The following is a 25,959-nucleotide window of genomic DNA, read 5'->3' as shown; positions in this document are numbered from 1 at the left end:
CTTTGTTGTACTATACTGGGTTAGTGGTAAACAACTGACCTAGAAGAAAATGGTTCTGTGCCCTATTATGACAACCTAGAAACCTTAGAAAGCATGTAGTACCTTTAGATGACTGCTTTGTAAACAGTACTCTCAATTTCACCAAGAAGTTCATGAACCATTTAATAGCAGAAAATAAATAAATTTTTGTACAGACAGGAGTTAGCCTTTCCTTTTGCAGCCTGACAAAAAGTTCTAATCTTTCCTCTCTGCTCTAAAACAAAAAACTATAGGATTTACAACTGTCACTTCTTTTAATAAAGAGAATAGGAGAGTACTGTCTTATTTCAACAGTGGATTTCATGTGTTCTCTAACATGCCCTGTCTTTCTGTTCATTATTTGGGTAGAAGCAAACCTGCACTGGATCTTTTTTTTACTATTGCACCCAAAGCTAACACTACAACTAATGTTGTCTAAATATTGTCGAAATACGTTACATTATTTTTAGTATTGGGAGCAGCAAATCATTCATTTAGTTTGCCATTTCTGATGGTCAAATGCACATCAGCACTGCCAGCCAGATAAAACTTGATTATTTATTTCTCTAGTATGAATGCATGTTCTGCAACTCATGGAACAATTACACCATGGCAAAACTTAGTTCATGGCTCTTCCCTTATCTTAATTACTCCAAAAGAGAGATGAGCAATCCTCTAGAAACATCATTACACAGCCAAATTCACTGGTTCAGCAGAGCCTTTGTGAATGCTTGACCATAGCCTAAGGAAAGAAAAAAAAAAATCACTTGGACTTTTAAAATGCTAAAATTTTATCTAAAATAGAATAGCTGAACTTTTCCCCTAATTGCTTTATTATTTCTCCCACTGAAGTTCAAAATAGTCTTGTGAACTGTATTTTAGTGTGATGGACAGTATAACCGGGCAGGGGTATTTTAATAAGTTATATACAATTTTAAAGTCCTCTAGCAGTGATCACTGAACAATCAAAACTGGTATGAAAATCACTTATCTCAGACACTTCAGAGCATTTGGTTCAGAGTAGTTGCTCATTTCTCTCCTTACTCCCTGTTTGTAGGTTGCACTCTACATAATCCACACTCTCAAGATCTAATATTTTATTACTTCCTTAATAGTATATGATGAGTTTTTCTCTTAGAAAAGATGTTGTATAAAGTTCTGAGAGAGAAATGCTCCTTTCTTTAAATCTGTAAGAATAAATCAATATGAAAGGACCACAACTATAAAGTTGGAAAAATATGTCCAAATACTAATTCAAAACAATTGATTTTTCTGACTTAGGCATTGCTGTCAGATTTACCTCCTGAATTAGAAGAGATGGATTTCAATCATGCCTCGCCGGAGCCTGATGATACCTCATTCAGTGTGTCTTCTTTATCAGAGAAAAATGCCTCAGACAGTTTGTGATTGGGGTGGGGAGGGATATATGATACAGCCTTTTGGCTACCCAACAGGTATGCATTTCAAGATAGTTGCATTGTGCTGCCCCAAAATTCTTCAGTTGGAAAAATATATTGTTGAAGCAATGTATTCTGTGAAGGATGAACCAGATATAATGGCTGTGGTGCAAAATGGTACTTATGGTACAAAAAAAAAGTTTGTAAAATTTAAAAGCATTGTTTGAGAGTTTTTTTCCAAACTGATGGAACTCTGGAGGAAAATGTATTTAATTTTGAGCAGTTTAGCTAGGAAATGCATAACGCCTAATTTCTGAAAGTTCTTTTTTGTTTGTTTGTTTTATAGATGAATCTTAGTTTTAGTAATAGCTTTGACCAGAGACACAAAAAGATATTTCAACATAGTTTATCAAGTTACTGAAGCTTGACTAGTCTTCTTTTTGTAACCATTACATCTTCCTTCCTCTCTCCTTTTCCTGTCATCCACATACACTTTTACTCAGGAAAGTAGGCTGAAAATTGAAAACAAAACATTAAAAACGTTTTAACCTAGATAAATCTTGGGGCTCATTTTTAAACTTCTGTGAAATTTCGACTTAAGTTAATGATTGAAAATTGAAGTGATTGCTAGTACACAATTGCAAAATATTGACATTCTTCCATTATTAACCCAAATATTTGGGGGGAGGAGGAAGAGCATTATGGAAAAGTAATTTAACCAACATGAAGTCAAATAAATTGTTAAATGTATAGAAACAAAATGTTGTAAAAGATTCATCTTAATGAGAACTCTTTATTGCTGCAAGTGACAAATATTGATAAGATTCACATTCTACTACTAAATTTGTATAACTAACTTAGATGAAATGTTGCACAAGTATTATAAGTTTATCACCGTCATCATAATATTTTTTCAGTTCTTAGATTTTATGAAACAGGAAGTCAAGGTAAGCCACTGAGTTTTCTTTTTTTTTAATCTAGTCACTGAGGTTTGCCACCAAGTTTAGCTCATTTCCATATGAGCCTTGCACAGAGTTATCAGCCCAAGGAAACTACCCAAAAGAATTATACCACTTTGGTTGTGAATCACAGTTCTCTGAATTTCCTGAATACTATTCTATGAGTACACTCCTAAAATGGGCATTCTACCCAGTTGTTCTATTAGTGGGTACCAGATGGCACAACACAATTTTTTGCAGACCTTCCCTTCCAGGGTACCAGACCACATTACCAAAACCTATAGAAGGGAAAATGCCAGTTTCTCCCTGTGCACACAATATCACATATTTGTGAGCTGGCAGTGTGGAACTGTATCATATGGTTAAATTGCTATCTATACTTAAAAGATCTTTGCCTGGAAAATCCCATGGATGGAGGAGCCTAATAGGCTACAGTCCATGGGGTCGCAAAGAGTCAGACACGACTGAGCGACTTCACTTTCACTTTCACTTATACTTAAAAGATTAATAAAGTAGCTAGACGGCACTTTTGACCATCAAGTTTCTATGTCAGATATTTCATAATTTGTAAGTAAAGCCAACTTTGATCTTGGAATTCAGAGATGCCAACTTATGAATACAGAAAGGCAGTCATGGATGTCTTTGACTTAAAATGCCCCTCCACCACACACAAATAAATAAGGTTCATTGATAATCTTTCACTTTGTCAGCTATTTGTCTGATTTAGTGTTGCTGCCACTCTACTATTATGGTTCTTTGTTAGCAAAAATATTTCAGTTGTTAGGTATGCTCCCTTTTAGCTGAGAGTCATATAGTTCTTTTTAAACAATGTATAGTACACCTTGTTGACAAGTCAAATTCCATTTAGAGAAAAGAGGGCTGAGTAACGGAACCTGGGATACTAAGTTTAAATTTATCAGTCACACTAATTCCCCTATGAGATAAAAAGTCCCTACTATATACAGCAAACTTAAAAAACATTTCTTAAGGTAACATGAACAAATTCAAGGCCTTCAAGTCTCTCTTAGGACTTTTTACTAGTTGTTGAGGTTATCTTTAGCCTGATTTTTTCCTGCTTCAATTTAAACCCCTTATTATTTAGTTCTTGCCACAAAGTGAAAAGAGGTGGTTCTCTCATACGTCTTTCAACGCTATGGATTAAACTTGTCACACCTCAGCAGCTAGTCAATAAATCAAAAAATATTTATTGAACTCCTACAATAGGGACACTGGATTTCTACTCCTCAGCAAGCCATAAACTTCAGAATACATTGTTTATTTTCACTTTTTCAGGAATATAAATAAAAATTATGGAAGTTTCAATTTTAATAGATTTAAAGATTTTTGCTAGATATGATTCCTGGAAGGAATCCTAGTCTACAACTTTGAGAGGAAGTGTAGATGATTCCCTTGTCCCTGTTTAAAGTTACATTAAAAAAGAAACAGCATAAATCATAACAGTACACTTAGGAATCCTTTTGTATTGACATTTGTGCTTCAGCATTTTCTGTAGCAGGAACCAAAGGAAAAAGATTGTATCCAGAAAAACAACATTGGCAGGATGAAATTATATACCATAGATTTTGAAAAACATTTCAATGTTAAATATTAAAATCTATTATGAAGAAATGTATTTTCACATGTATAGATTGGAATGTTTTGAGACAATTCAGAGCAGAAAAGTATCAGTTTATGGACTGCTTTTTGAACATCTTCATGACTGGGAGGCAAAAACAACTAGTGTTTCTTTCTTTAGGGCTTTGAAACCATAATGAAGAACAACCTGTCTGAAGCCATACTATCTCTCACAAAGGCAGAGGCAAAAAATGGAAAAAAAAAAAAAAAAGAAGACAACTTTATTTTTTTCTGTTTACTACCCTTTGATGTCTGCTATTGGATTAGGATTGTTGTTATTTAGTTGGTAAGTCGTGTCCAACCCTTTTGCGACCCCATGGACTATAGCCCAGCAGGCTCCTCTGTCCATGGGAATTCCCAGACAATAATACTGAAGTGGGTTGCCATTTCTTTCTCCAGTGGATCCTTCTGACCCAGGAGATCTTTTCAAACCCATGTCTCCTGTATTAGAAGGTTGGTTCTTTACCAATGAACCACCAGGGAAACCCTGGCTTAGAATAGCCAATTAGTTTCTAAACAGGAAATGTGTAGCTAAGAGCAATTTTCAAAGTGTGTATTTTTAAAAAAGAACCAAAAGTAACCTTTCTCATTTCAACAAAGCTAAAATTAGTCCCAAGAAAATGAGAACTGCAGTTACCCTGGAGAATAGGAAAATTAGCACATGCAAGGAAAACATTATAAGAAAATTGGCCTTTTTATGGAACTTAGGAATATTTTGTTGTAAGATCAGTTATCAACAGCAGGACTTTTGTACTACCATTGAAATCTTGTGATAGAAATGTTATTGTTGAGGAAGAAAAGGCCACAGTCCAGTCACATCCTGTGCTCTGTATATTACAAAGACCTCAAAAGATGTCCAATAGGTAATTTCTCCAGACGGTAAAATTTATTTTAAGGCACTTTCACAGTCAGCAGTATGTAAGTTTGTATGAGAAAACATAAGTGGTATATTTAAAATAATTCTAGGCTCTAAGACTGACTTGGTTGCACCTTTTTAAGGAAGACAAAGTAATCAGCCCATTTCCAAAGAAGAGTTTCTTCATCTTGGCCTGATAGTTTATGATCATATTTTAGAAGAATTCTGAAAACTCCTTCCTTCCTCCATATTGCAGTGATAGTATACAAGGAATATTGCCTTTTTTTTTTTTTTTTACAAATATTAAATTTTCATTCCCATCCCCAAAATGCCAAATTCTGATAGATTAGCTTTTTAAGAGAGTTCTTAGTACCATTATGTCTAAATGACGAATAAAAAGGTTTATCTTTGAAGCTGGTATTATCCTTGGCAGACAGCACTGTATCATGCTCTTCACCAAGCTATGCTCTGTGGTGTTAAAATGGAGGAGGCTACTAACTTGTGAGCCTACATACCATTGCCCCAAACAAACCTTTATTAGGAACATATTTGTGGAAGGATAAAAGAATAAAATGATATTTTCATGGAAACATATTTGGATTGTTCCATTAAAGTGTACTGAGTATATATTGTTTGATATTGAAATTTTATGTTGTATTAACTTGCTAATTTCTTTTAGTATCTTGTGTCCCACTTTACTAGCACTACCTCTGAAACATACTATCATGTTAAAACCATATCAGACAGTAATGTGAACTTTTTGTAGAGTTTTTATTTAAACTTTTATAGAGGCAATAAATGATTTCCAGCTAATAGAAACATCTCTTTCTTTCAATGTTTATTTTTCTACAGATAAATTTTTCCTCCCCAAGATAAAGTTCTGATAAAAAGACTAAAAAATGAAGAGAATAATAAGGTATTTGGAGGCAGAGAAAGGAGAACATGGAGTGCTCAAATGGAAATTTGGATGATTACCTAGCTGACATGTGTATCATCCTTAACTGACTTCACATAACAGAGAATTACTTCAACACCAGTGGAATAGAATGAATATTCATTAATAGACAATAAATTTGTCCATGATAGTATATTCAAATGGTAAAGCCAGCAAGTGAATAACCACAGTTTAAACAAAGAATGCTATTTTTACAACATTCAAGTGGCAATGTTTCATTGAACTTCTAGCTCTCTTTGACACTGGTTGAATATCCTTTTAATTTGGATGAAATACACCCATACATTTTTGGTTAAAGTCTTATGCCAGTGAAAACTTTTCATGTTATCAAATGGGTGAGGGCAAGGGATGAGCTTCAAATAGCACATCAGCAGTTTTCTTTCCCAGTTGATACATTTTCAAGGATCCTTGAAGGCTCTTCAAATGACCCAAGTCTTTCTCATATCTGCAAAAACATTGGCTTAAGGTGGTGAAATCCTTTGATTTTATAAAAATGAATAGGAATCATTACAAATATATTTAAAAACAAGTCAATGGTTGAGTATGTCTATAAAATTGAATGATGTTTTTCAAACATTTTGAGACTATTTTTTGTATTTCTTGTTTATATCATACTATAAAGATAATACATGTTCATTGTAGACATTTTATAAAATACAGATAAAAGAAAAGCACGGCAAAAACTATCACAATATTGTAAAGTAATTATCCTCCAATTAAAACAAATTAATTTTTAAGAAAGAACACATGCAATTCCACCCCCTAATAATAAGCATTGTTAACATATTAGTATATCTAATTCCAGTCATTTATTCTGCATATTACATATATCCAGCAATACAGGAATTATACTGATTTTACAGTTACAAGTCCTGCTTTTTTTCTTAACAATTTATTGAAAGCATTTTCCCAGGTGACCAGGGGATTTTCTGTTTTTTAATTGATACAAGAAAAAGCAAACCTGCTACTAATGAAAATGCATTTATTCTAGAGAATTAACAAGTATCTACTTTACATAAATATTATATACTTTTTACCATAGATTTATAACAAATGATACTATTTCTTTACTTTCACGATAATAAAGTAGCTATATTTTGGATGCAAGTTATAAGGTACTTCTCCTTAATACTTCTACCTAAGTAATGTTTTTATCATCTATACTAGTAATCTGTTCTAAACCTGATCTGCCTCTTCAGAAATTTGTATGAAGGTCAGGAAGCAACAGTTAGAACTGGACACGGAACAACAGACTGGTTCCAAATAGGAAAAGGAGTTCGTCAAGGCTGTATATTGTCACCCTGCTTATTTAACTTATATGCTGAGTACAACATGAGAAATGCTGGACTGGAAGAAACACAAATTAGAATCAAGATTGCCGGGAGAAATATCAATAACCTCAGATATACAGATGACACCACCCTTATGGCAGAAAGTGAAGAGGAACTCAGAAGCCTCTTGATGAAAGTGAAAGTGGAGAGTGAAAAAGTTGGCTTAAAGCTCAACATTCAGAAAACGAAGATCATGGCATCCGGTCCCATCACTTCATGGGGAATAGATTGGGAAACAGTGGAAGCAGTGTCAGACTTTATTTTTCTGGGCTCCAAAATCACTACAGATGATGACTGCAGCCATGAAATTAAAAGACGCTTACTCCTTGGAAGGAAAGTTATGACCAACCTGGATAGCATATTCAAAAGCAGAGACATTACTTTGTCAACAAAGGTTCGTCTAGTCAAGGCTATGGTTTTTCCTGTGGTCATGTATGGATGTGAGAGTTGGACTGTGAAGAAGGCTGAGTGCCGAAGAATTGATGCTTTTGAACTGTCGTGTTGGAGAAGCCTCTTGAGAGTCCCTTGGACTGCAAGGAGATCCAACCAGTCCATTCTGAAGGAGATCAGCCCTGGGATTTCTTTGGAAGGAATGATGCTAAAGCTGAAACTCCAGTACTTTGGCCACGTCATGAGAAGAGTTGACTCATTGGAAAAGACTCTGATGCTGGGAGGGATTGGGGGCAGGAGGAGAAGGGGACGACAGAGGATGAGATGGCTGGATGGCATCACTGACTCGATGGACATGAGTCTCAGTGAACTCCGGGAGTTGGTGATGGACAGGGAGGCCTGGCATGCTGCGATTCATGGGGTCGCAAAGAGTCGGACACGACTGAGCGACTGATCTGATCTGATTCTAAACTTGAAAAATAAGATCATTTTAGGTATGAAACATCTCATATTGGGTACACCATTATGTACTTGGAGAAATAATTTTTTTTGAAGTCAGTTAGATTGTAATTCCAATTATTCTCTAAAGAATAAGACTGTTTCTTTTTATTATATTGTTCTATTTCAACCAGTTTGGGAAATTTGGAAAATGCTACCAATTCTGGATCTTTTTGTGAAATAATCAATATTTATATCTCTATTTTATCACATAATACGATGTATACAAATACAAAGACTATCATAATCAAGTACTTATTCTTGTTAGCTTAAATCAGATAGCTCAGAGTTCTGAGACACAGGTCACACGTTTGATCTCCATTCAGATGAGTCAGTTTATACAAAAGGGAATTTACATTCCCACCAACAGTGCAAGAGGGTTCCCTTTTCTCCACATCCTCTCCAGTATTTATTGTTTGTAGTTTTTTTTTTTTTTTTTTTTTTTTCTGATAATGGCCATTCCAATTGGTGTGAGGTGATATCTCATTGTAGTTTTGATTTGCATTTCTCTAATAATGAGCAATATTGAGCATCTTTTTATGTGCTTATTGGCCATCAGTATGTCTTCTTTGGAGAAATATCTATTTAGGCCTTCTGTCTTTTTTTTGATTGGAGTATTTGTTTTTCTGATATTGAGCTGTATGAGTTGCTTATATATTTTGGAGATTAATCCTTTGTCAGTTGCTTCACTTGCAATTATTTTTTCCCATTCTGATGGTTGTTTTTAAATCTTATTTATTGTTTCATTTGCTGTACAAAGCTTTTAAGGTAAATTAGGTCCCATTTGTTTAGTTTTGTTTTTATTTCCATTGCTCTAGGAGGTGGATCAAAGAGGAACTTTCTGTGGTTTATGTCCAAGAGTATACTGCCTATGTTGTCCTCTAAGAGTTTTATAGTTTCTGTCATTTGTGATTCCTGCCTCCTTTGTCAAAGATAACATATCCATGGGTAGATGTGTTTCTTTCTGGGCTTTCTGTCTTGTTCCATTGGTCTGTATTTCTGGTTTTGTGACAGTATCAAAATGTCTTCATGACTACAGCTTTGTAGTATAATCTAAAGTCAGGAAGGTTGATTCCAGCAGCTGTTTTTCCTTCTTAAGATTGCTTTGGCTATTCAGGGCTCCTTGATTACCCATAAATATTGTGAATCTTTTTGTTCTAGTTCTGTAAAAATGCCATTGGTAGTTTGATAGTGATTGCATTGAATTTTTACAATATTGATTCCTCCAATCCAAGAACATGATATATCTCTCCATCTGTTTGTGTCATCTGTGATTTCTTTCATCTATGTCTTATACTTTTCTGTATATACAGGTCTTTTGACTCTTTGGGTAAGTTTATAATAGGCATTTTATTATTTTTGTTGCAATGGTGAATGAGATTTTTTCCTCAATTACTTTTTCTGAGTTTTCATGGTTAGTGTATAGGAAAGTAAGGAAGTTCTGTGTATTAATTTTATATTCTGTGACTTAACTAAATTGAATGATTAATTCTAGTAATTTTATGGTGGCATCTTTAAGGCACTCTATATATAGTTTCATGTCATCTGCAAACGGTGAGAGTTTTACTTCTTTTCCAATCTGGGTTCCGTTTATTTGCTTGCTATGGTTATGACTTCCAAACGTATATTGAATAATAGTGTGAACCCTTGTATTGTTCCTGATCTTGGAAGAAATACTTTCAGTTTTTCACCATTGAGAATAATGTTTTCTGTGGGCTTGCTAGATATAGCTATATTATGGTGAGGTAGGTTCTTTCTATACTACTTTTCTGGAGAGCTTTCTATCATAAATTGCTGTTGAATTTTGTTGAAGCTTTCTCTGCATCTATTGAGATATTCATATGGTTTTTATTTTTCAATTTGTTAATATGATGTATCACATTGATTGTTTGCATATATTGAAGAATCCTGGCATCCCTGGGATAAAACCCACTTGTTCATGCTGTATGATCTTTTAATGTGTTGCTGAATTCTGTGTGCTAGAATTTTGCTAAGGATTTTTAAATCTATCAATATCACATCAGTGATATTGGCCTGTAATTTAGTGTGTGTGTGATGTCTTTGTCTGGTTTTGGTGTCAGGGTAATTGTGGTCTCAAGTGAAAGAAGAGAGTGAAAAAGTTGGCCTAAAGCTCAACATTCAGAAAACTAAGATCATGGCATCCAGTCCCTTTCTTCATGGCAAATATATGGGAAAACAGTGGAAACAGTGGCTGAATTTATTTTTCTGGGCTCCAAAATCACTGCAGATGGTGATTGCAGCCATGAAATTAAAAGACGCTTACTCCTTGGAAGGAAAGTTATGACGAACTTAGACAGAAAATTAAAAAGCAGAGACATTACTTTGCCAATAAAGGTCTGTCTAGTCAAGGCTATGGTTTTTCCAGTGGTCATGTATGGATATGAGAGTTGGACTATAAAGAAAGCTGAGTGCTGAAGAATTGATGCTTTTGAACTGTGGTGTTGGAGAAGACTCTTGAGAGTCCCTTGGACTGCAAGGAGATCCAACCAGTCCATCCTAAAGGAGATCAGTCCTGGGTGTTCATTGGAGGGACTGATGTTGAAGCTGAAATTCCAATACGTTGGCCACCTTATGCAAACAGCTGACTCATTTGAGAAGACCCTGATGCTGGGAGGGATTGGGGGCCGGAGGAGAAGGGGATGACAGAGGATGAGATGGTTGGCTAGCATCACCGATGCAATGAGCCTACACAAACTCTAGGAGATGGGGAGGGAGAGGGAGGTCTGGCGTGCTGCAGTTCATGGAATTGCAAAGAGTTCGACATGACTGGGTGACAAATAACAAAAACATTGTTTCTGTTATTTCTTTTTCCTGTATTTCTGCTCTGATCTTTATGATTTCATGTCTTTCTCTAATTTTGGTAGTTTTTGTTCTCTTTCCTTAGGTATAAGGTTCAGTTCAGGTCACTCGCTCATTCGTGTCCGACCCTTTGTGACACCATGAGTTGCAGCACACCAGGCCTCCCTGTCCATCACCAACTCCAGGAGTTCACTCAGACTCATGTCCATCGTGTCAGTGAGGCCATCCAGCCATCTCATCATCTGTCATCCCCTTCTCCTCCTGCCCCCAATCCCTCCAAACATCAGAGACTTTTCCAATGAGTCAACTCTTCGCATCAGGTGGCCAAAGTATTAGAGCTTCAGCTTCAGCATCAGTCCTTCCAATGAACACCCAGGACTGATCTCCTTTAGGATGGACTGGTTGGTTCTCCTTGCAGACCAAGGGACTCTCAAGAGTCTTTTCCAACACCAGAGTTCAAAAGCATCAATTCTTTGGCGCTCAGCTTTCTTCACAGTCCAACTCTCACATTCATACATGACCACTGGAAAAACCATAGCCTTGACTAGATGGACTTTTGTTGGCAAAGCAATGTCTCTGCTTTTGAATATGCTATCTAGGTTGGTCATAACTTTCCTTCCAAGGAGTAAGCGTCTTTTAATTTCATGGCTACAATCACCATCTGCAGTGATTTTGGAGCCCCCCAAAATAAAGTCTTACACTATTTCCAATGTTTCCCCATCTATTTGGCATGAAGTGATGGGACCAGATGCCATGATCTTAGTTTTCTGAATGTTGAGCGTTAAGTTAACTTTTTCACCCTCCTCTTTCACTTTCATCAAGAGGCTTTTGAGTTCCCCTTCACTTTCTGCCATAAGGGTGGTGTCATCTGCATATCTGAGGTTATTGATATTTCTCCTGGCAATCTTGATTTCAGCTTGTGTTTCTTCCAACCCAGCGTTTCTCATGATGTACTCTCAATATAAATTAAAAAAGCAGGGTGACAATATACAGCCTTATGTACTCCTTTTCCTATTTGGAACCAGTCTGTTTTTTCATGTCCAGTTCTAACTATTGCTTTCTGACATGCATATAGATTTCTCAAGAGGCAGATCAGGTGGTCTGGTATTGTCATCTCTTGAACTTTCCATAGATTATTGTGATCCACACAGTCAAAGGCTTTGGCATAGTCAGTAAAGCAGAAGTAGTTGTTTTTCTGGAACTCTCTTGCTTTTTCGATGATCCAGCAGATGTTGGAAATTTGATCTCTGGTTCCTCTGCCTTTTCTAAAACCAGCTTGAACATCAGGAAGTTCACGGTTCACCTATTGCTGAAGCCTGGCTTGGAGAATTTTGAGCATTACTTTACTAGAGTGTGAGATGAGTGCATTGTGTGGTAGTTTGAGTGTTCTTTGGCATTGCCTTTCTTTGGGATTGGAATGAAAACTGGTATAAGATTAGGTTGTTTATTTGCTGTTTTCCTATTTCTTGGGGGTAGACTTGTGTTGTTAAAAACTTCCCTCTTAGTACTGTTTTTACTGCATCCCATAGGCTTTAAGTTGTCATGTTTTCATTGTAATTTTTCTAGGTATCATTTTATTAATATTATTTCTTTGATTTCTTCATGACCTCTTGGTTATTTAGAATCAAATTGTTTTGCCTTCAACTACTTGTGTGTTTTTTTTTTTTTTTTTACATTTTTTTTTTCTTCCTGTGATTGATATCTGATTTTACAGCATTGTGGTAATAAAAAGCACTTCATACAATATCAATTTTCACAGGTTTACTAAGGCTTGATTTGTGACCCAGCATGTGATCTATCTTGGAGAATGTGCCATGTGGATTTGAGAAAAAGTTAAGTCTACTGCTTTTGGATGAAATGTCCTGTAAATATCAATTAGGTACTTCTGATCTGCTGAATTATTTAAGACTTGTGTTTCATTATAAATTTTCTGTCTGGATGATGTGTCCATTGATGTGAGTGGGGTGTTGCAATCCCCCACTATTATTGTGTTACAGTTGATTTCCTCTATTATAATTGTTAGCATTTACCTTTTGTATTGAGGTGCTCCTATGTTGGGATCAATAGAAGCAAGGAGAGACAAGAAAGTCTTTCTAAGTGATCAGTGCAAAGAAATAAAGGAAAACAATGGACTGGGAAAGACTACAGCACACTCCAAGAAAATTAGAGATACCAAGGGATCATTTCATGCAAAGATGGGCACAATAAAAGACAGAAACAGTATAAATCTAACAGAAGCAGAAGATACAAACAAGAGGTGGCAAGAATACACAGAAGAACTATACAAAAAAAGATATTCATGACCCAGATAACCATGATGATGTGATCACTCACCTAGAGTCAGACATCCTGGAGTGTGAAGTCAAGTGGGCCTTAGGAAGCATCACTACAAACAAAGCTAGTGGAGGTGATGAAATTCCAGTTGAGCTATTTCAGATCCTAAAAGATGCTGCTGCTAAAGTGCTGAACTCAATATGCCAGCAAATTTGGAAAACACAGCAGTGGCCACAGGACTGGAAAAGATCAGTTTTCATTCTAATCCCAATGTTAGAAAATGCCAAAGAATCTTCAAACTACTGTACAATTGCACTCATCTCACATGCTAGCAAAGTAATGCTCAAAATTCTCCAAGCTAGGCTTCAACAGCACATGAATCAAGATTTTCTGACATTCAAGCTGGATATAGAAAAGGCAGAGGAACCAGAGATCAAATTGACAACATCTGTTGGATAATATAAAAAGCAAGAGAATTCCAGGAAATAACCTACTTTTGCTTCACTGACAACATGAAAACCTTTGACTATGTGGATCACAATGAATTATGGAAAATTATTAAAGAGATCAGAATATCAGACCGCCTTATCTGCCTCCTGAGAAATCTGTATGCAGGTCAAGAAGCAAGAGTTGGAAACTGACATGGAATGATGGACTGGTTCAAAATTGGGAAACGAGTACGCCAAGGCTGTATATTGTCACCCCACTTATTTAACTTATATGCAGAGTACATCATGAGAAACGCTGGGCTGGAAGAAGCACAAGCTGGAATCAAGATCGCAGGGAGAAATATCAATAACCTCAGATAGGCAGATGACACCACCCTTACGGCATAAAGCAAAGAGGAACTAAAGAGCCTCTTGATGAAAGTGAAAGAAGAGAGTGAAAAAGCTGGCTTAAAACACAATAAAAAAAAAAAAGAAGATCATGGCTTCCAGTCCAATCACTTCATGCAAATACATGGGAAAACAATGGAAAAATTGACAGACTTTATTTTCTTGGGCTCCAAAATCACTGCACATTGCGATTGCTGCCATGAAATTAAAATACACTTGCTCCTCAGAAGAAAGGTTATGACCAACCTAGGCAGCATTTTAAAAAGAAGAGAGACATTGCTTTGCAAACAAAGTTCTGTTTAGTGAAAGCCACGGTTTTTCCAGTGGTCATGTATGGATGTGAGAGTTGAACCATAAAGAAAGCTGAGTGCCGAAGAATTCATGCTTTTGAATTGTGGTGTTGGAGAAGACACTTGAGAGTCCCATGGACTTTAAGGATGTCAATCCAGTCAATCCAAAAGAAAAAAGTCCTGAATATTCATTGGAGGGACTGATGCTGAAGCTGAAACTTCAATACTTTGGTCACCTGATGCAAAGAACTGACTCCTTGGAAAAAACCATGATGCTGGGAAAGATTGAAGGCAGGAAGAGAAGGGGGTGACAGAGGATGAGATGGTTGGATTGCATTACTGTCTCCATTGACATGAGTTTGAGCAAGCTCCAGGAGTTGGTGATGGAGAGATAAGCCTGTCATGCTGCAGTCCATGGAGTTGCAAAGAGTTGGACATGACTGAGCAACTGAACTGAACTGAACTTATGTGGGTGCATATATATTTACAATTATTATATCTTCTTTTCAGATTGATTCCTTGATCATTGTGTAGTCTCTTTCCTATCTCTTTTAATCAGTTCATTTCAGTCGCTCAGTCGTGTCCGGCTCTTTGTGACCCCATGAACTGCAGCGCGCCAGGTCTCCCTGTCCATCAACAACTCTTGGAGTTCACCCAAACTCATGTCTATTGAGTCGGTGATGCCATCCAACCATTTCATCCTCTGTTGTCCCCTTCTCCTCCTGCCCTCAATGATTCCCAGAATTAGGGTCTTTTCAAATGAGTTGGTTCTTCGCATGAGGTGGCCAGAGTATTGGAATTTCAGCTTCAGCATCAGTCCTTCTGAAAGGTTTTTGCTGAACTACAAAAGATGCCAGGATTCTTGGCCTCCAGAGGAGAAGAATTCAATCTGGGGCCAGAGACAAGGCTTGATCACTCAGAACTTTTGTGTAATAGAGTTTTATTAAAGTATAAAAGGGATAGAGAAAGCTTCAGACATCAGAAGGGAGTAGAAATGTTAACAATGGAATTATATACTTTCCAATTAGTTATTACAATTAATCAGAAGAATGTCCTGAGGTTGCAACGATCTTAATAGACCCACTCCAACAATCCACATTTTAAGATAACGGGATTAGCCAGAAGGCTCTAAGGAAGGAGAAAAATCCTTAGTACAGAGTTCAAACTGAGTTGTTACTTGCAAAATCATTAGTTCCAGGTTTAAAGATAAAAACAGTTTATGTGACTAAGACTAAAGAATGTAGAGGGAAAAAACGTTTGTCCTTTCCTCCTCCTTGAGAATTCCAGACCCCTATCTCCTTGGGGACCCCGGGACTTCTTATCAATGTACCTAGGAATTGACTCTCTCACTTCCAGTGAATACCCAGGACTGATCACCTTTAGGATGGACTGGTTGGATCTCCTTGTAGTCCAAGGGACTTTCCAGAGTCTTCACCAACACCACAGTTCAAAAGCATCAATTCTTCTGCACTCAGCTTTTGTTATAGTCCAACTCTCACATCCATACGTGACTACTGGAAAAAACATAGCCTTGACTAGATGGACCTTTGTTGAAAAAGTAATGTCTCTGCTTTTTAATATGCTATCTAAGTTGGTAACAACTTTCTTGCCGAGGAGTAAGAGTCTTTTAATTTCATGGTTGCAATCACCGTTTGAATTGATTTTGGAGCCCCCCAAAATAAAGTCAACTGCTGTTTCCATTGTTTCCCCATCTATTTCCCATTAAGTTATGGGACTGGATGCCATGATCTTATTTTATGAATGTTGAGCTTTAAGTCAACTTTTTCACTCTCCTCTTTCACTTTCATCAATAGGCTCTTTAGTTCTTCTTCACTTTCTGCCATAAGGGTGGTGTCATCTGCATATCTGAGGTTATTGATATTTTCCCCAGCAATCTTGATTCCAGCTTGTGCTTCTTCCAACCCAGCGTTTCTCATGATGTACTCTGCATATAAGTTAAAAAAAAACAGGGTGACAATATACAGCCTTACGTACTCCTTTTCCTATTTGGAACCAGTCTGTTGTTTCGTGTCCAGTTCTAACTATTGCTTCCTGACCTGCATATAGGTTTCTCAGGAGGCAGGTCAGGTGGTCTGGTATTCCCATCTCTTGAAGAACTTTCCACAGTTTATTGCGATCCACACAAAGGCTTTGGCATAGTCAGTAAAGCGGAAATAGATGTTTTTCTGGAACTCTCTTGCTTTTTCCATGATCCAGCGGATGTTGGCAATTTGGTCTCTGGTTCCTCTGCCTTTTCTAAAACCAGTTTGAACATCAGGAAGTTCACGGTTCACGTATTGCTGAAGCCTGGCTTGGACAATTTTAAGCACTACTTCACTAGCGTGTGAGATGAGTGCAACTGTGCAGTAGTTTGAGCATTCTTTGGCATTGCCTTTCTTTGGGATTGGAATGAAAACTGACCTTTTCCAGTCCTGTGACAAACGCTGAGTTTTTCATATTTGCTGACATATTGAGTGCAGCACTTTAGCAGCAGCATATTTTAGGATTTTAAATAGCTCAACTGGAATTCCATCACCTCTGCTAGCTTTGTTTGTAGTGATGATTTCTAAGGCCCACTTGACTTCACATTCCAGGTTGTCTGGCTCTAGGTGAGTGATCACACCATCGTGATTATCTGGGTCATGAAGATCTTTTTTGTACAGTTTTTCTGTGTATTCTTGCCACCTCTTCTTAATATCTTCTGCTTCTGTTAGATTTATACTGTTTCTGTCCTTTATTGAGCCCATCTTTGCATGGAATGTTCCCTTGCTATCTCTAATTTTCTTGAAGAGATCTCTTAGTCTTTCCCATTCTATTGTATCCCTCTATTTCTTTACATTGATCACTGAGGAAGGCTTTCTTATCTCTTTTAATAGTCTTTTTTTTGTAGTTTATTTTATCTGATAGTATTATTGCTATTCCTGCTTTTTTTGGATTTCCACTTACATAGAACATCTCTTCCCAGCTCCTCACTTTTAGTCTGTATCTTTCCTTAGGATTTATGTGTGTCTCTTGTAGATAGGATAGCTTGTTGCTGTTGTTTTCATTCACTAAATCATGTCTGACTCCTTGTGACCCCATGGACCATAACCTGCCAGGCTTTCTGTCCATGGGATATCCCAGGCAAGAGTACTGGCATGGGTTGCCGTTTCCTTCTCCAGGTGATCTTCCTAATCTAGAACTCGAACCCACATTTCCTGCATTGGCAAGTGAATTCTGTACCACAGAGCCACCAGGGAAGCTCAGATAGTGTATATTAGGATCTTGATTTTGTATCCATTCAACCAGTCTGTGTCTTTTGTTGGAGCATTTAAACCATTTACATTTTAGGTAATTATTGATATGTCTGATCACCTTACCTTTTACTTTATTATTTTTGGGGATTTTTTGATAGGTCTTTTCTTTCTCTTGTAATTCTTATCTAGAGAAGTTTCTTTGAGATTTGTTTTAAAGCTGGTTTGAAGTGAAGTGAAGTGAAGTCGCTCAGTTGTGTCCGACTCTTTGTGACCCCATGGACTGTAGCCTACCAGGCTCTTTCATCTATGGGATTTTCCAGGCAAGATTACTGAAGTGGGTTGCCATTTCCTTCTCCAGGAGATCTTCCCAACCCAAGGATTGAACCCGGGTCTCCCGCATTATAGGCAGATGCTTTACTATCTGAGCCAGCAGGGAAGTGAGCTTAAAGCTGGTTTGATGGTGCTTAATTTTCTTACCTTTTGCTTATGTATAAAGCTTTTGATTTCTCCACTGAATTTGAATGAGATCTTTGTTTGGTAGAGTAATCTTGATTGTAGGTTTTTTTTTTCCTTTCATCACTTTAAGTATATCCTACCATTCCTTCTTGGCCTGTGGAGTTTCAGCTGAAAGGTCAACTGTTAAACTTATAGGGATCCCCTTGCATGCTATTTGTTGCTTTTTCCTTGCTTCTTTTCATACATGTTCTTCGTGTTTATTTTTGTTGGTTCAACTAGTACATGTCTTGTCATGTTTCTCTTTTGGTTTATTATGTATGGGAATATGGGCTTCATGGATTTGGATGGATATTTCCTTTCCCACGTTAGTGATATTTTTTACTATAATCTTCTCAAAGATTTCCTCATACCTTTTCTTTTTCTCTTTTTCTTCTGTGATCCCTAAAATTCAAATATTGGTATGCTTAGTGACCCAGAGATCTCTGACGCTGTCCTCATTTTTTTCTTGCTTTTTATTTATTCTGCTCTGCTTCAGTTATTTGCACCATTCTATCTTCCATTCTTTTGCCTCAGCTATTCTGCTACTGGTTCCCTCTATTGTATTTTTTTATTTCAGTTATTGTGTTGTTCATTGCTGAATGTCTATTTTTTATTTCTTCTAAGTCCTTGTTAAACACTTCTTTTATCTTCTCAGTCTCTGCCTCCTTTCTATTTATCTGTACCTGTATTATTTTGGATCATCTTTACTGTCATTACTCTGAATTTTTTTTTTTTTCTTCCCCAGGTAGACTGCTTATCCCCTCAACATTTGTTTGTTCTGGTGTGTTTTTACTTGGCTCCTTTATCTGTTGTATGCTTCTCTTCTTATTCATTTTGTTTTTGTTTGTTTTTCTTTTTTTTAATTTTATTTTATTTTTAAACTTTACAATATTGTATTAGTTTTGCCAAATATCAAAATGAATCCACCACAGGTATACCCACGTTCCCCATCCTGAACCCACCTCCCTCCTCCCTCCCCTACGCTCCCTCTGGGTCGTCCCAGTGCACCAACCCCAAGCATCCAGTACCGTGCATCAAACCTGGACTGGCGACTCATTTCATACATGATATTATACATGCTTCAATGCTATTCTCCCAAATCTCCCCACCCTCTCACTCTCCCACAGAGTCCATAAGACTGATCTATACATCGGTGTCTCTTTTGCTGTCTCGTACACAGGGTTATTGTTACCATCTTTCTAAATTCCATATATATGTGTTAGTATACTGTATTGGTGTTTTTCTTTCTGGCTTACTTCACTCTGTATAATAGGTTCCAGTTTCATCCACCTCATTAGAACTGATTCAAATGTATTCTTTTTAATGGCTGAGTAATACTCCATTGTGTATATGTACCATAGCTTTCTTATCCATTCATTACTGTGTTTAGGGTCTCCTTTGTGCAGGCTAAAGATCATATTTCATCTGAAGTTGTTAAGTCTGCCCCCAGTGGGTGGATTTGGATCAGTGGCTTGTAAAGGTTTCCTGGTGGGGTGGATTTGTGTCTGTGTTCTGTTGGGTGGAGCTGAATCTTGTCTCTCAGTGCTGCATCCAATGGCATGTTTTGGCATATCTGTGAACTTAGTATTGTCGAGACCAGCTCGACAAGCAGGGTTTCCAAAAGCACGATACGGTGAGAGAATGAGAAACGAGACACAAGAATTCAGAGTAAAGCAAGGATCAGGGGACCAACACCACTCCAAGGTGAAGGTGCCAAAACTAACTCCAAGCCAGCTTTATTATACGTTCAGCCGTGAATGAAAGAATATGCTAGGAGTTAAACTCTAACTCATGTGGCCTTCAGGGCCAAAGAACAAAATGATCATTAACCACTGAGTAATTAGGAAACAGTAATCAATAACAAATCAGTAACTAAGACTAATATTCTTATCTATAGATTTTCCACCAGATACGTAAAACATGTGACTCTGAGACACCAGTTGAGAAACAGTCTAGGGTCGGTTTTCAGACCCCAGGATCATATCTTGTTTTCAAGATTATGAACTGTTCCCTCTGGACTTGTTCCAAGAGTCTCATGCCTTATAGCATCCAGTTTATCAATAATTATAAATTTCTCTTGTGGCCCTTGCTGGGGCCTGCTTTTCTTTTATTCTTCCTGTCCCCTACAAGTATGACTTTGGGTCACCTGTCTGCTAATGGGTAGAGTTATGTTCCTGTTTTGTTAATTGGTGTGAGGCATCTGGCACTGGAGCTTTCTGGCTGTTGGATGGGGCCAGGTCTTGTTGAGATGAAGGCCTTTGGGAGAGCTCTCTCTCTGATTAGTGTTTGCTGGAGCACCAAGACTCTACAAGCCACACAGCACAGAAAAAAAAAGAGAAAGAAAGAAAGAAAATTAAACAAGCATACAAACAAAAAATGGATAGACCAAATCCCAAGACAAATGGTAAAAGCAGCACTAAACAGACAAGAATACCCTAAGAATCTCAGTCACAAAAAGGAAAGGAGCGGGAAAAAGAGAAAAAATAATAAAAATGAACAACAACAACAACAAAAAAAGAGAGAGCAATCAAACCAGTAATCAAACCCATAAATGGAATGAATATTATAAACTATACTAGCAAAAATACTAAACCAAAACCATGGAGGGAAATGCAATACAACAAAAAGTACTGTAGAAATAGGAAAAAAATAAAATAATTTTAAATAAAAGCATTAAAACAAAGAAAAGTAAGTTTAAAAATAAAAGAATATTTTAAAAGAACAGTATGAAAAAGAAAAAAAGACAAAAATATATAGATAGAGTGGTTGAAACCCACTCCAGTATTCTTGCCTGGAAAATCCCATGGACAGAGGAGCCTGGTGGGCTACAGTCCATGGGTTCACAAAGAGTCAGACATGACTGAGCGACTTCACTCACTCAGCTATCCTCATCACACAGTGAGCTGCAGCCAATCTGCCTACTCAGGAAGTCCTCCAATATTTCTAGGATGGTCTCTGCACTTGCTGTCGCCACTGTGGTGTCAATCTAGACTCAGACATGGCCTTACTCAAGCTTGTTTTATAGTGATAGTGGTAGTTACTCAGTCGTGTCAGACTCTTTGTGACCCCATGAACTGTAGCCCACCATGCTCCTCTGTCCATGGGATTTCCTAGGCAAGAATACTGGAGTGGATAGCCATTTCCTTCTCCAGGGGATTTTCCTGACCCAGGGATCAAACCCCAGTCTTCTGCATTGTAGGTGGATTCTTCACCACCCAAGCTACCAGGGAAGCCCAGTTTATATTATGCTTACTTCCAAAATCCACAATTGCCCCCAAAGTCCACAGCCTCAAGCTACTTGTGGGGATTTAATCTGCTGCTCCTGTGGCTGCATGAGAGAATTCCCTTCCTCTTCCTTGGTCACACAACCCCTGGTGCTCATCTTTGGTTTTGGCCTCACCTCTGTAGACTGCCTTCTGGTGGCATCTGTTACCCAACCACTGAAAAGGAGAGAAAGCAGCAGCTTATTAGTGCTCACTTGTTCAGATGGGCAGGAAAGCGGGAGGGATATGGCAAACACAACTGGAATGTGTGAAGAGTGCCTGCAGTGGCAGAGGCCTGGGGGAAGTTGCTACAGGCTGAAGCAAGTGTGCTCTCCCAGGAGAACGGGCCCAAAGTCATGTGTCTCTCAGCAGTGCTAAACTGCATCAGCTCCCAGGAAAAGTATGAGCAGTCACCTTTCCTTGCTCACAGCTTGGTGGTATCTGTAACCTCTGAAGTCAGGACCATAGCAGCGTCTTGTCTCCTGCCTATGGCACTCATGCAGGCTTTGGCAGCAGCCAACCTGCCCACCTTTGGAATCACAGACTGCAGCTGTGGCCTGTCTTGCCTCTAGCACTTGCTAAGGTCTGCTGTCTGCCATCTGCAAGCAAGCCACAGAGTTAGAGGGTCCCCTCAGCAATGATCTCTTGCCTCTCTGACTGGCCCAAACTTTTCTCTGGACTCCATCAGCTGTGTCAAACTAGTCCCTTAAGAGTATCTTCATGGCAGCAACCCTAGTCCTCTCCCTGGCCTCTGACCTCTGAAGCTTGAGCCTCAGTACCCAGCCCTAACTTGCTACAGTTGGTGTGTAAACATGCATCTCAGGCTGGGAAGTGCTGGTTGTTACTGATATCTGTAGTGAATTCTCTGTTTTGCCTTTCATTCACCTGTTGCTGTGCTCCACTTTGAAGTTTTGAAGTTCTCCCTGTCCCTGCCCTTGAGGGTGTTTCCACGTATGTTGAAACTTTTCCTCCTTCACAGCTCCCTCCAGAGGCACAGGTCTCTTCTCAATTCCTCTGTCCTTTTTTTCCTATATCTTTTGCCCTACCCTATTATGTAGAGATTAACATACATTTTTGGAAGTCTGAGGTCTTCTTCCAATGTTCAGTAGGCGTTCTGTAAGAGCTGTTCCACATGCCGATGTATTTTTTGTGTATTTGTGGGGAAGAAGATAATTTCCATGTCTTAGTCTGCCATCTTGAACAGTCCCTCTTGAAGCTGTAAATTCTTTAAGCCTCAAATAAAATGGGAATAATACCTGCCCTGATTGCCTCTCACAGTGGCTTTGAGAATTATGAACTAGTTTTAAAAGCATTTTGCAACTTACAAAGCAATACAGAAAAAAAATATTAACATTTATTAATACTCACTGATTGCCTATATATTCAACACTGTAATAAGCTTGGGAGTGGGCATATGGAAAGCAGTATTTTCACTGACTTCCAGGAGCTTGTCATATTTTTAAAAATTAGGCTTAAACAGTTAAAAGGTAACATACAAGACAACATAAAATTGAGTGTTAAATATTATGGTGTAGTTACTCAGGGATTTGTGAGGAGTTGTTTGGAGGGGACCTAAATAAGGAGCGGAACTCCCTGATAGCTTAGTTGAATCTGCCTGCAATACAAGAAAAGACCCCGGTTCGATTCCTGGGTAGGGAAGATCCACTGGAGATGAGATAGGCTACCCACTCCAGTATTCTGGCCTGGAGAATTCCATGGACTCTATAGTCCATGGGGTAGCAAAGAGTCAGACATGACTGAACAACTTTCACTTTCACTTTCAAATAAGGGGCAGTTGTCAAAAGAAGCTTTGCGCAAAAGGGTAGGTTTGAGTTGATTGTATCCAGCCAAGAATTCATCCCTCATGGCCACCAAAAGATTATGTGGGGGAAAAAATGTGATTTGTCTTCATAGGTTTAAAGATAGCTCCCAAATATTTTCCTAACTTTCCTTAAGGCATAGGTTATTACATATCTGTCTCTTGAGAACTTATTCAATTCCAGCTTGAACATTTTTATATTTTCTGTCTTCATTCACATTATTAATATTGAATCCATATTATTGCCAGGAATTGTGTTGGCTTCTAGGTTCTATGACCTCCTGAAGCAAGTGTAATTAATTTATTGTCCTCTGTGTACATTCATACAATGTTAGGCCTGAAGATCTTAAAGTTGTGTTGTTAGTCACTCAGTTGTGTCCAACTCTTTGTGAACCCGTTGACTATAGCCTGCCAGGCCCCTCCATCCACTGGATTTTCCAGGCAAGAATACTGGAGTGTGTTGCCAGTTCCTTCTCCAGGAGACCTTCCAGACCCAGGGATTGAACCCAGGTCTCCTGCATTGCAGCAGATGCTTTACCATCTGAGCTACCAGGGAAGCCTGACTTTAAAGACCTTAAAGTTTCTCTTGATCAAATCCCTCATTGTAAAAAGAAGGAAAATTGGGCTCATAGAGATGACATCACTTACCCAAGATCTCACAGATGATAAAAGGCAAAGCCAGGATTAGATCCTAGGTCTCTCCTACCCAGATCACTGTGTTTTTCATCATACTAGATTATAGAATAGTACCTTATCTTACTGATTCTAAACTATCTCTTTAAGACAATGGTTCTCAAACTTAAAACTATATATGAATCATTGGAGAGGGAGTTTAAAATACAATTTCTTAATCCTCATATACAGAGGTTCTAGAAACTTAAGACATGGACTTTGCTTTGTTTGAGGTTTTATTGCTTGCTTTCTTGCTTTTTTACTTTTTCTTAACCTTGTGATTTACCCACGTGATTGTGATGTACTTACACACTTGGAGAAACTTTATTTTAAGCTTTAAGTAGTGACTATAAAACCCACTCCAGTGTCCTTGCCTGGAGAATCCCAGGGACGGGGGAGCCTGGTGGGCTGCCGTCTATGGGGTCACACAGAGTTGGACACGACTGAAGCAACTTAGCAGCATACATAGTTTCATTTTTCTATGATTTGCTGTTACTCATTAATAATCTTCATAACTTTAAGGATTTCATTGATCTGTATCAGTCTTGTTCTTTGCAGATATAAAAGCCTACACTTTAAGTTCTTTTCTTACATTGAAGTCTTATAGCCTTGAATTTTTTAGTTCCTTCATCATAGACTGAGTCAGTTGTTCATGAATCAATATCTGTCTGAGGCTTGCAGAAAATTAGAAATGATTCAGTGTTAGAACAGAACTGGTGCCTAGTGCAGACCCTAAAACCACGTCTTAATGACAATAGATTTAGGGTTCTAAGGAAGAGGAAGGCCTCTGAGGTCACATTAAAAGTCTATCTAAGGCAACACACATACACACACATAACAATCCATAAATTAGAGTGCCACTAACTAATGAATCAAATTCTAGGAAAATAATTGGGTCACCTGTTGCTGGTAGGTGGGATAAGTATATGTGAAAATATCATTAATGTTGGTGTCTCTGTCTCTCTCTCTTTGGAGCTTTTTTTTTTTTACCACCTCTTTCTTGACTCTATGAGTGTCAAGAGGCATGGTCCACTGATACCTGCTGACCTCCTCTCAGGCACATCGTTTCAGTATATTATACTATGCAGCCAGTTGGTGGCTGATCTGATTGATTTGGGCTCAGGAAAAAGACACCTGTTAAGTTTCCAGTTTAAACTTGTTTTCTAATCAGTTTTACACTAATCTTAGCACTAGGTTTTTACAAACCCAGTAAATAATACAAACATACTTCACTTTCTCATTTACTATTGTTTCTCATATGATTTTTCCTTCAGTGACCTCAAGGTGGGGAAAGGGTCTGGCGATTGTTGTGGTGGAGTTTGGATATTGTTGAGTCTCCATAGCACTCCAAAGCTTAACAGTAGCAGCTAAGTAAAGACTGAATATCATTGAACTTATTTTTTTATGAGAGTAGTAAGTTGTCCAAAGTCTAAGAGTTACATAAGAACTCAGGAGCCAGTATAGAACCCAGCAGTCTTGTGTTCACTGTCTTAAACACTTTGTACAAAGCAATTACACATGCTAAGTGGTTATTTGAGGTTCCCTATTCCCACAGTCAGTAGTACTGGTGGTTTTTGTTATTATTTCTTTCACTTACCAGAAACAAAATGGAATCACAACACACAATATTTAGAAAACCGACATTCTCACATTTTATCTTAAGGGCTGGAAGACTTTTTTAAATTAAAAATAACAGTATAATTGCTGATAATAATCATGATAATGTGAACAATAACAAAAAAGGAACCCACCTGTGAGTTATTTCAATTCACATATGGATTTTATTCTTTTTAAAGTTATTTTTAATTAAAGGATAAATGCTTTACAGAATTGTGTTGGTTTCTGCCAAATATCAATATGCATCAAACATAGATATAAATATGTCTCATCCCTCTTGAACCTTTCTTCCCATCCCACCCCTCTAAACTGTTACAGAGCCCAGGTTTGGGTTCCCGGAGTCATACAGCAAAGTTCCATTGACTATTTGTTTTACATATAGTAATGTAAGTTTCTATGTAACTCCCTCCATACATCCCACCCTTTCCCTCCTCCCCCTGCCACGTGTGCATAAGTCTGTTCTCTATGTCTGTGTCTCCATTGCTGCCCTGAAACTAATTTCACCAGTACCATCTTTCTAGATTCCATATATATGCATTAGTATATGATATTTGTTTTTCTCTTTTTTACTTACTTCACTCTGTAAGATAAACTCTAG

General features: G+C 37.8%; 1 protein-coding gene across 2 annotated transcripts in view; it reads left to right on the top strand.

Annotated features, from left to right (window-relative positions):
• HDX (highly divergent homeobox) overlaps positions 1-5,686 on the top strand; it is a 217,587-nt gene extending 211,901 nt beyond the window's left edge. For both annotated transcript variants that reach the window (XM_027534472.1, XM_027534471.1), the window contains one exon: positions 1,300-5,686. In XM_027534472.1, the coding sequence (XP_027390273.1) occupies positions 1,300-1,425 (126 nt within the window). In that variant the 3' untranslated portion in view covers positions 1,426-5,686. The remainder of the gene's footprint in view (positions 1-1,299) is intronic.
• The last annotated feature ends 20,273 nt before the right edge of the window (positions 5,687-25,959 follow it).

The sequence above is a fragment of the Bos indicus x Bos taurus genome, chromosome X, assembly GCF_003369695.1.
Source record: "Bos indicus x Bos taurus breed Angus x Brahman F1 hybrid chromosome X, Bos_hybrid_MaternalHap_v2.0, whole genome shotgun sequence".
Classification (NCBI taxonomy): Eukaryota; Metazoa; Chordata; class Mammalia; order Artiodactyla; family Bovidae; genus Bos; species Bos indicus x Bos taurus.
This window is presented reverse-complemented; position numbering and strand designations above follow the sequence as displayed.